This window comes from Mustelus asterias, unplaced genomic scaffold, assembly GCF_964213995.1.
Source record: "Mustelus asterias unplaced genomic scaffold, sMusAst1.hap1.1 HAP1_SCAFFOLD_310, whole genome shotgun sequence".
NCBI classification, from domain to species: domain Eukaryota; kingdom Metazoa; phylum Chordata; class Chondrichthyes; order Carcharhiniformes; family Triakidae; genus Mustelus; species Mustelus asterias.
Genome location: NW_027590274.1, coordinates 420298 through 432500, shown reverse-complemented (window position 1 = coordinate 432500; position 12203 = coordinate 420298). Strand labels below are relative to the sequence as shown.

Below are 12203 nucleotides of genomic sequence, written 5' to 3'. Positions count from 1 at the left end.
ATTTATGTTTCTGTAATAAAATACTTTTATTATTATTTCTTGCATTGTAATATAATGCTGTAGCGATGTTATACATTTCCAGTCATAAAGCCCATTACAGCACAGAAGGAATCCATTCGGTAACTCGAATCCATTCGGTAACTCGAGTCCATGCTGACTCTCTGTATAACATTCCAGTCCCATTCCCACTCTATATCCCCATTCTCCTGAAAGTTTATTTCCTTCAAGTGCCCATCCACTTTCATTTTTAACTAGAATCCATAGATATAGATGGAGATTTACAACTTTTTGGGAATGAAATAGGAAAGAATGTTCCATAGAAACTAGAATTGTCTGCTCTGAATTTCTATCCTATACTGACTGTGATGACTTTTGCAAACTCATTTCACAGGATTTTGAATGAGGAATCACAGGCAAAAATCTCAACCGTCAAATCTAGAAAGAGTCATATTCCTTGGGATCTGAATATCTTGTAATATGGAACTGTAGCTACGTTATATATTTCCAGACATCTCTTCCCTCAGAGGGTTGTGAGTCTTTTGGATTTCTCTTCCACAGGAACCAGTTGAGGATGAGGATCATTGAATATATTCCAGTTAGACAGATTTTTGACTGACAAAGGTGTCAAGGGTTATGGGGAACAGACAAGAGGATGGAGCAAAAGCTAATATGTGGGGGGATTTCTTCACTCAAGGATGTGGTAAAGCTTTGGAATTCTCAACCCCTGAGGACAGGGAAGCCTCAGTCATCAACTACTTGCAAGAGAGAGATTGATTGGTTTCTAGATATTGAAGATATCAAGGGATATGGGTTTAGTGTGGGGACAATAATGCTGAGGGAGATGAACAAGTTATCTCATTGAATAGTTTAAAAGGCTCGATGGGCCAAATGGCCGACTGCAGCTCCTATTTGTTATGGTCTCTGTGTCCAGGACAGGAAGCAGTGAGCGTGGATCTGTCAATCAGCCTCAATCAGCACCTTCAGGAGAATTGGGAGGGTGAATATTAGATACAGCAGAGTGAGAATGGAGGGAGAGTGTGTGGGATGGAGATTCACAGCTTTTTGGGGAATGAGAGAGGAAAGAAACTATAGAAACTAGAATTGTCTGTCCTGAATTTCTATCGTGTACTGACACTGATGACTTTTGTGAACTCGTTTTACAGGATATTGAAAGAGGAATCACAGGCTGAAATCTCAAACGTCACGTCTCGATCTGACAGAGTCATATTCCATGGGAGCTGAATATCATCGGCCTTTGAATCTGGAAGGAGAAATGATTGTCCAGTCTGTTGATTTGAAAAGATTTCAAACATCAGTGTGACTGCAAAAGCACCAACACACTGCCACACTCGAGTGAGAGTCTTCCAGCGCACGGACTAAAGAGCTTTAACCAGTTACACAGCCTGAATAACTATCGCACCATTCACAGCGGGGAGAGACTGTACTCGTGTTCTGTGTGTGGACGAGGCTTCAACTGATTGTCCACCCAAGAGAGAGGCAAGGACACCTGCACCATGGAGAAACCATGGAAATGTGGGGACTGTGGGAAGAGATACAGAGCCCCATCTCTGCTGGAAGCTCATCGGCGCCGCCACACTGGGGAGAGACCATTCACCTGCTCTCAGTGTTGGGAGGGATTCACTCTGTCATCCAGCCTGCAGTCACACCAGCGGGTTCACACTGGGGAGAGACCGTTCACCTGCTCTCAGTGTGGGAAGGGATTCACTCGGTCATCCAGCTTGCAGTCACACCAGCGAGTTCACACTGGAGAGAGGCCATTCAGCTGCTCTCAGTGTGGGAAGGGATTCACTCAGTCATCCCACCTTCAGAGACACCAGCGAGTTCACACTGGGGAGAGGCCATTCACCTGCTCTCAGTGTGGGGAGGGATTCACTCGGTCAATCAACCTGCTGACTCACCAGCGAGTTCACACTGGGGAGAGGCCGTTCACCTGCTCTCAATGTGGGAAGGGATTCATTGAGTTATCCAGCCTGCAGAAACACCAGCAAGTTCACACTGGGGAGAGGCCGTTCACCTGCTCTCAGTGTGGGAAGGGATTCACTCAGTTATCCAGCCTGCAGACACACCAGCGAGTTCACACTGGGGAGAGGCCATTAATCTGCTCGCAGTGTGGGAAGGGATTCACGCAGTCATCCCACTTGCAGACACACCAGCGAATTCACACTGGGGAGAGGCCCTTCACCTGCTCTCAATGTGGGAAGGGATTCATTGAGTTATCCAGCCTGCAGAAACACCAGCGAGTTCACACTGGGGAGAGGCCATTCACCTGCTCTCAGTGTGGGAAGGGATTCACTCAGTCATCCAGTCTGCGGACACACCAGCGAGTTCACACTGGGGAGAGGCCGTTCACCTGCTCTCAGTGTGGGAAGGGATTCACTCAGTTATCCAGCCTGCGGACACACCAGCGAGTTCACACTGGGGAGAGGCCATTCATCTGCTCTCAGTGTGGGAAGGGATTCACAGTTTCATCCCAGCTGCTGAGACATCAACAAGTTCACAAGTGATTCCCAGGGGTAGGATTCTGCTGTTATTGTTTCTGCTCTCAATTACATCCAGGACTGCATTTTGTTCATTCTCACAGTTGGTCAATGGGAAGGGTCAGAGGGTTTCTTTGTACTGGACTGGCTGGTCTCAGCCTCCAGTTGGCTGATGCTCTTTGAGTCTTTTTGTGAATACCTGGTTTCAAATGTCACAAGGATCACAGAGTGGCAGGGTGTTAGGAAGTTTAGAGATATTTAGTCAGAAGAAAACAGAGGTTGGCAGTGCAAAGGTACATTTCTGAATGGAGGGCTGTGACAAGTGACATTCCTCAGCGATCAGTGCTGGGACTTTTGCTGTTTGTAATATATATAAATGATTTGGAGGAAAATGTAACTGGTTTTATTGGTAAGTTTGTGGACGACACAAAGGTTAGTGGAATTGTGGATAGCGATGGGGACCGGCAGGTGGAATACAGCAGGATATAGATCAGTTGGAGACTTGGGCGAAGAGATGGCAGATGAAGTTTAATCTGGACAAATGTGAGGTAATGCATTTTGGAAGGACTAATACAGATGGGATATGTACAGTAAATGGCAGAACCCTTAAGAGTATTGATAGGCAGAGGGATCTGGGTGTACAGGTACACAGGTCATTGAACGTGGCAATGCAGGTGGGGAAGTTAGTCAAGAAGGCATACGGCATGCTTGCCTTCATCGGCCGGGGCATTGAGTTTAAAAATTGGCAAGTCATGTTGCAGCTTTATAGAACCTTAGTTAAACCGCACTTGGAATCTAGTGTTCAATTCTGGTCACCACACTACCAGAAGGATGTGGAGGCTTTGGAGAGGGTATGGAAAATATTTATCAGGATGTTGCCTGGTGTGGAGGGCATTAGCTATGAGGAGAAGTTGGAGAAACTTGGTTTGTTCTCACTGGAACAACGGAGGTTGAGGAGGGCAACCTGATAGAAGTCTACAAGATTATGAGGGGCACGGACAGAGTGGATAATCTGAAGCTTTTTCCCAGGGTGGAAGAGTCAATTACTAGGGGCATAGGTTTAAGGTGTGAGGGGCAAGGTTTAAAGGAGATTTACGAGGCAGGTTCTTTACACAGAGGTTGGTGGGTGCCTGGAACTCGTTGCCGGGGAAGGTAGGGGAAGCAGATACGATAGTGACTTTTAAGATGTGTCTTGACAAATATATGAATAGCATAGGAATAGAGGGATATGGTCCCCGGAAAGGTAGGGGGTTTTAGTTCAGACGGGCAGCATGGTTGCTACAGGCTTGGAGGGCCAAAGGGCTTGTTTCTGTGCTGTAATTTTATAGAGAATAGAATAGAATCCCTCCAGTACAGAAGGAGGCCATTCAGCCCATCGAGCCTGTTCCGACCACAATCCCACCCAGGCCCTACTCCCGTAAACTCACATTTACCCTGCTAATCCCCCTGACACTCGGATCAATTTAGTATGGCCAATCAACCTAACCTGCACATCTTTGAACATTTATTGGTGAAACTAACAATGCAATAACACGAAGGGCCGATAGTTAACAGTGCTATAAAACAGGTGGATGTGATCATCAACAGAGCCCAATTCCCTAAACCTTTCTCATATAGACTTTCACCCGTGCCCTCCTGGCGACCCCACAACATCTCCATCTCCCGTGGTCCAGCGCCACATCAACACGTCCCCCCAGGATGCACATCAGAACTGGAGGCAGCCAGCTGCACTCCGCACCCATTTGCCTGTGATGCCCCTGGCAGGCGTCTGCTGGAGAGCTGGGACCTAGAGGGGTCCAGCCGTCTTCCTGGTGATATGGATGTATCCTTGCCTTGCTGTTCACCCTGCTGCTCTTGAGATGCACCGGTGTCAGGAAAGGGGGAGTCGGAAAGCCCTGCATCCCATCGGCCGGAATCCCCCGGGTGGAAGGCCCCAGCACCGTCCCCAGGCCCCCCTCCTCCCTCGAGGCGCCAATGGACCCCTGGGTCACTCCGTGGGACGGTGAAGCTGACTCGGGGGAGGGAGTGGTGATTGGGAAATTCTGCAGGGGTGGTGATTGAGGAGGGGATTAGAGGGGGGAGCTCTGCAGGAGTCCTGATGGGGGAGAGAGCTGGTGATCGGGGAAACTCTGCAGGGGTGGTGATTGAGGAGAGGGTTGGGGGGGGAGCTCTGCAGGAGTCCTGATGGGGGAGGGAGCTGGTGATCGGGGAAACTCTGCAGGGGTGGTGATCAGGGAGGGGGCGAGAGGGAGAACTCTGCAGGGATGCTGATTGGGGGAGGGGTTGGTGATTTGGGGGAAACGCTACAGATGAGGAGATTGGCGCGGCGATTTCTGTGGGGAGGGGGGGATGTCCACTGAAGCTGGAAACTGGGAGGATGGAGCGCATGCACAATGACACCCCTCCAGATCAGCAGCTGGCTTCCCCAGCAAGTTTAGGTTCCTCCCCTTCCTCCTGCAGTGAGGATTATATTGTGACTGTTTTTGACTAAGTGCCACAAGATTGCTTTTTTAAATTTGCCCAAGATGCGAGTTTGAAACTTTTCTCACTCATTCAGCACTTCGAATTTTTTTCATGAAATTCCACCCGATGTCTTTTGGTTCTAAACCAATGGAAACAGACATGCATTTTATCAAAACCTCTCAAAAGTTTGAATATCACTATTAAATCTTTCCTTAACCTTTCCTGCTCTATAGAGTGCAATTCCAGCTTCTCTAATCTCTCCATATGGATTATCCATCCTGAGGTCCCTCGTATCACAGATGCCCATCTTCAGCCAATTCGATTCACTTCAAGGGATATCAATAAACAGCTGAAGGCAATGGATAAGGAAAAATCCAAACTGGCCAACTGCCCTCCAATGTCTCTCGTCTTGATCATCAGCAAAATGATGGAAGATGTTGTTGCCAACGGTGCGATCAAGCAGCATTTCTACAGCAACAACCTGCTCACTGATGCTCATTTTGGGTTCCACCGAGGACCACTCACCTCCTGCCTCATTTACAGCCTTTGTCCAAACATGGACAAAAGAGTTGAACTGGGTGATGTTGGAGTGATTGCCATTGACATCAAGGCAGCATTTGACTGTGCGTGCCATCAAGCAACCCTATTAACATTGAAGTCAATGGGAATCAGGGGGAACTCTCCACCGGCGAGAGCCACATCCCGCACAGAGGAGGATGATCGCGGTTGTTGGAGGCCAATCATCTCAGCCCTAGGGTAGTGTCCTCGGCCCATCCATCCTCAGTTGCTCCACCAATGACCCTCCCCCATCATAGAGTCAAAAGCGGAGCTGTTCATTGATAATTGCAGTCCTCATGACTGAGAATGATACCAGGGATGAGGATTTTGTTTTATTCTTTCAGGGGATGTGAATGTGGCTGGCAAGGCCAACATTCATTGCGCATCACTGATTGCCCTTGTGAAGAAAGTGAGCCACTTTCTTGAATTGCTGCAATCCATCTGGTGTAGGTATACCCACAACGCTGTTAGGGAGTTCCCGGAATTTGATGCAGTGACAGAGAAGGAATGGTGATTGATTTTCAAGTCAGAATGGTGTGTGATGTGGAGTGCAATTTGCAGATGGTGACATTCCCAAACGCTGGCTGCACTTGTTTTTCAAGTGGTAGGAGTTAGGGTTTGGAACATGCTGTGAAAACAGCCTTGGTGATTTCTTGCAGTGCATCTAATCTGTGGGATACACTGCCACCATTATGGGCTAATGGTGGAGAGTGAATGTTTAAGGTGGTATTTGAGATGCTGATCAGGCGAGCTACTTTGTCCTGGATAGGATCTACAAAATTGTTGCAGATACACTCATCCAGGTAGGGAATATTCCACCTTACTCCTGATTTATACCTTGTGAATCATGGCAAGCCTTTGGGGAGTCATTAAGTGAGTAACCTGCCACAAAACTCCCAACCTCTGATCTGCTCCTGTAACCACAGTATTTAAATGACTGGTCAATGGTAACCCCAAAGTTATTGCTGGTGGGACATTCACTGATGGTAATGCCATTGAATATCAAGGGAAGATGGTTAGATTTTCTTGCTAGAAATAGATATTTCCTGATAATTATGTGGTGTCAGTATGAATTGACAATCAGTTCCAACCTGAATGTTGTCCTGGTCCTGCGCTGCATGCGGGCAGCTTCAGTATTCAGAGTTGTGAATGGTAATATACACTGCAATCATCAGTGAACATCCCCGTTTCCCACCCTACGGTGGGGAGACGGTAATTAATGAAGCCGCTGAAAATGATTAGGCCCAGGAGACATGAGGAACAACAAAATATATTTATATAGCGCCTTAAAGTAATAAAACATCCAAGGAGCATTGTAAAATAAAGTATGATATTGAGCCACAAAGAAGATATTAGGTTAGATGACCAAAGGTTTGGTCAAAGTGGTAGATTTTAAGGGGTGTGTTAAAGGAGTAAAGCGAGGTGGAGAGTTGGAGACGTGTAGGGATGATACTCCAGAGATTGGAGCCGAAGCAACTGAAGGTAGAGCTTGCAATGGTGAAGCAAGGGCAGGGACAAACTAAAGACCAGAATTAGAGCAGTGTAATATATTGAGGGTTGTGGGGATTATAGATATTGGGACAGGCAAGGTCATGGAGTGATTTGAAACCAAGGATGAGAATTTTAATATTAAGTTGTTGCTTTACTGGGTGGATCATCGTGCACAAGGGTGATAGTGGAATAACACTTAATGTGAGTTTAAACATGGCCAGCAGAGTTTTAGATGAACCCTGCAGTGACCCTTGCAGTGATGACTGACCTCCAACAACCACAGCCATCCTCATCTGTACCTGGTATATCCCCAACCGGTGGAGAGTTCCCCCCGCCCCCCAACTCCCACCGATTCCAACCCTGTGTAGGTCCCTTTCTGCCACACTCAATCAAATGATGTCTTGATGGATTTTCTTTGTTTTTTTTTGTTTAAAGAAAACAAAATTTTCTTTGCTCTTTGTTCTGTTTGGAACATCCCAAATGCCCATCCAATTTCCTTTTTAATTGTTTATTGTCTCCATTTCCTCCACCCTTGTAGGCAGCGAGTTCCAGGTCATTACCATTCGCTGCATCAGAATATTCTTCCTCACATCTCCCCCGCCCCCCCCCCCCCCCACCCCTTGCATCTCTGACCCAAAACAAGAAATCTGTGTCTCCCCTCATCCTTGTCCCTTCAGCTACTGGGAACAGCTTTTCTTTGTCCACCTTATCTAAACCTGTCAGAATCTTGTCCACCTCTATCAAATCTCCCCTCAACCTCCTTTGCTCCAAGGAGAACAACCCGAGCCTGACATTGACAAAGAACAAACTAACAGAATATGTTACTGTCTGAAATCAAATGGGAATGTTTAATTTCTGTTTTAAAGATATTGTGAATATATTGTTTTGGACAATAAAGGAATCAGCTATAACTGAGCGAGAAGAAGACAGTTTCAATGTGGAATTGACTGGAATATTCTCTCTGGATTTAAACAATGGAAGAACTACAAACATGGAAGAAAATAAATTTCAAAATGTGAACTCTGGACAGACTGTTTTCAAAATAGAACTTGAAAATTCACAAATGAACAGCAATGAAGACTCTCCTTTTGCAGGAGGAACTTTGGACTATAATTATTGTAAAAAGAAAACTTTCAGAAAAGACTGCAAGCAGTAATTTCCACCTTCAGTGGACTGAGATTCCTGGACATGGAACCCAGCAGTGTGCTGTTACCAAGCTGGACTTGTGAATGTGAAGTGGACAATGGAGGGATTATTCTGTCTGTTGCAGGTTATAAGATAGATCAACATAGGAAAACAGTGGACTTACGAACAGGAGTTGGCCATTTGGCCCTTCGAGCCTGCTCTGCCATTCAATAAGATCATGGCTGTTGTTAAGATAGTAAGAAGTCTCAGAACACCAGGTTAAAGTCCAACAGGTTTATTTGGTAGTAAATACCATAAGCTTTCGGAGCACTGCTCCTTCGTCAGATGGAGTTGTTAAGATATACAGCATGTTGTACATTGTAATATTCTAAATGGGATATTATGAAAGTGATACATTTCCATTTTTTCCTGTTTTTGTTCCAAAAATCTAATTTCATAATTCCTATGTTTTAGAAATAAGAATTAGTTGCAAGAATTGCTTTTAAAAAATGGAAAACCTGGGTTGATAATCTGACAAAAACACCCTCAGGGAATTCGCAGTCACAAAGCATGGCCCATGTTGGTTTAAGAAGTCAAAACTCGAGAGGTAAGAACTGTAAAAGGTCAGCTGGATCTTTTAGCTGGAGACATTGGGTCTGACAATTATTGTACTGTTTTTGATCGGTGAATTCTTCATGCAGACCTCAGGGAAAAAGGGTTTAGTTTTGAAGCTAAATATCTGTCAGATATTCCACCTGGTCTCTGTTACCATGGGGATATGTGATTCAGGGTGGACCCTTGGTTAGAATTAGACCATAAGATATAGGAGCAGAATTAGGCTATTCGGCCCATCAAATCTGCTGTGCCATTCGATCATGGCTGATAAATCTCAATCCCATTCTCCTGCCTTTTCCCCGTAACCTTTTGAGTCCTTTCCAATCAATGACCTGGTTCCACAGATAGACAGCGGACAGTCTGCAGTTAGCTTGGAAGCCACCAGTTGTGGGATCAGGAGCTGTGAACCAGCTGCGGGACTGGAGCCTGGAGGACCATTAGAAACCAGGGGTGTTTCCAACATTTAAATCCTTCAGCAAGAATGCAGTGAAGCCCATGTTTGGACTGAGGAGTCCACAGTTTGAGAGCTTAAAGGAAAATTGGAGGCTTGTTTAGTGAAAAGATAATGGATGGATTCCCATTAACTCTTGGAGCTTGGAGAATATCTGGAGTACTGGGGAGAATTAAAGTGAATTGTGGAGAGCTTTGACATACCTTTGGGATGGTCCGAGGAACAGAAGTGAATGAAACTTGAAGATATTGTTAAATATAAAGAAACTCTTGGGGTGAGGTAAAAAAACAGAACTAGGTTTATATCATAAATCTTTATTGTATTCAATTTGTAGTGTTGTCTTTTTAAATTTTATTTAAACATACAGTAAAGTTTGTTTTTGTTTAACAATGTGGAATCTTGTGATGTAATTCTTTCAGTTAATCACTGGGTGTTCGAATTTCTCTGCAAACGTTAACAGTCCTGACTGGGATCGCAAAAATTCACACAAACAGTGTTTCAAAACAAATCGAAGAGAAAGATGTTTTTTCTTCTTCAACACAAACGTTACACATGAAGAAACCCTCTTCTGGTATCTCCAATAATTTGTTGCTTCGAGCAATTCTTTTCATGGAACAATCAGATAATTGATGACTGAAAATGGAACTAATTGTATCCCTTTAAAGCAGGAGGGCGATCGCCCGGCACAGAGGGGAATTTGGGATTTCTCCCATAGACCAATTGACAGGGATTCTACCCTCCAACCACCTGAAGTGAATTCTTTACATGAATCATCCGTGCCAGTGCAGTTATCAACTTGCAGTTTGGCAGATCAGAAAATGCTTTGTTGCTGATTTTCCTTGTGTTAGGAAGTGACAATGCCAAGGCCAGATCTTGTTTCCTCCTTGATCGGGATGTAACCCGTGTCCACATCGCCACTTCATTCTTCCACTGGTTGTATGGTTCAGACTCCGAGAACATCAGCAGGTAATCAGACCCTGACAATTCCCACTGTCTTTCAGTCATTTCTCACAAAAGCTGCTGGGATTGGAAGCTTCCGTCTGAAATATACTTTCTTTTCGTTTCCAACCTTCACCATTAGACAAGCATTTTCTGTTACCATGTTATAATCCTGACAGCCTTGGTGTGGAGTCAATCTTTATTTGGTATAGATTTGTTCACAGAATCAAACATTACAGGTTCAACTCTGATTCCAAGTTATATTAGTGAGTCCCACTTTTTACCTGCTCATTGTAACTATCTAATCAGTGCCCTCCATCTGAATAAACTTAACCTCTATTGATATAATTAACAGCCACAGTCAGAGCATCCAAAAGATCACTAATGGGTGTGACTGCCATGGTGTGTCAGCAGCTTGGGTGAACAAGTGAATCCTTTCCCACCCACTGAGCAGGTGAATGGTCTCAGTTTGGAAACTAAGGGAAAATAAAATTTCAGGCAGAAGCTTCCAATCTGGTAGGTTTTATGAGAAATCGCTGAAAGTGAGTGGGAATGATCAGGGTCTCTTCCCCAGTGTGAATTCCCTGATGTTTCAGTAGGTCAGATGATGTTCTAAACCTCTTTGCACAGTGAGAGCGCCTGAACGGGGTCTCCTCAGTGTGAATGCGCTGGTTGACCCTCAGGTAGGCTCAGGTTTAAAAGCAGCTCCCACAGTCAGAGCATTGAACAGGTTTCTTATTGGGGGAGGTGCCTCAGTATTCCAGCAGACTGGATGATTGACTGAGTCACTTCCCACACACACATCAGATGAATGGCCTTTCCCCAGTGTGTAATCGTTTGTGTCTCAGCAGACTAGATAATTGAGTGAATCCCTTCCCACACTCGGAACAGATGAATGGCCTCGGCCCAGTGTGAATGTGTTGGTTTGTCAGCGGGAGGGATGAGAGAGTGAATCCCTTCCCACGCTCTGAGCAGGGGAGCAGTCCCTCACCCGTGTGAAATCGCTGGTGGTTCTGCAGGGTAGATGACTGAGTGAATCCCTTTCCACACACACAACAGGTGAATGGTCTCTCCCCATTGTGAACCCGCTGCTGTGTCAGCAGGGCAGACGGATCGCTGAATTTCTTCCCACACTCAGAGCAGGTGAATGGCCTCTCCCTGATGTGAAGTCGCTGGTGATTCCTCAGGGTGGATGAATCACGAAATCCCCTTCCAAACTCAGAGCAGGTGAACGGTGTCTCCACAGTGTGGCTGCATCGAAGGGTTTCCAGCTTCGAGGGACAATTGAATCCCTTCCCACAGTCCCTACATTTCCACGGTCTGAGTGTCTTTGTACATCTCCAGGTTCAGATGAAGGTTTGACCCCACAGATAACACATACATGGTCTCTCTCCTCACTGTGAATCCTTCAATCTTTTCCAGGCTGTGTAACTGGTTAAAGCTCTTTCCACAGTCAGTTCACTGGAATACTCTCACTCGAGTGTCTGTGTCTCAGTGATTTTCCAGTCACACTGATGTTTAAACAGTTTGAAGGAACAGACAAACATTTTCCATTCTAGTTTCAAATGCCGATGGTATTCAGATCCTGAATAATTGGGTGACTCTGTCAGATCCTAACGTCATGTTTGTTGAGATTTGTGTCCGTAAATTCTCCCCTTCTAATAGCCTGTGAAAGAAATTCACAAAAATCATTGCTGCCAGTCCAGGATAAAAACTCAGAACAGACAATTCTAGTTTCTGTGGAACATTCTTTCCTCTCATTCTTGAAAATTTGTAAATCTCCATCCCAAACACTCTCCCTCCATTCTCACTTTGCTGGACCTGAAATAGACATTGTCCTGAGGGTGCTGATTCATCCTAATCGACAGATCCGTGCTGACTGTTTCATGTACAGGACACATATTCCTGAAATCTTCACACAGGCTTGTGTCTAAGCATATCAAAAATTTGCATATTTAGTGAAGTAAAAATGTATGCAATATTCAGCACTCTATTACATGATTAGAGATACAGATGGGTGCGGAAGAACTTGACTTAGGGAGCAAGCAATCATGTTCTGGAAC

At 45.3% G+C, this 12203-nt stretch overlaps 1 protein-coding gene across 1 annotated transcript; it reads left to right on the top strand.

Moving 5' to 3' along the window:
- Positions 1–1514: 1514 nt before the first annotated feature.
- On the top strand, positions 1515–2525 carry LOC144486260 (uncharacterized). The gene has a single exon (XM_078204329.1). It carries the CDS (start codon positions 1515–1517, stop codon positions 2523–2525), a length of 1011 nt encoding a protein of 336 aa, XP_078060455.1.
- The last annotated feature ends 9678 nt before the right edge of the window (positions 2526–12203 follow it).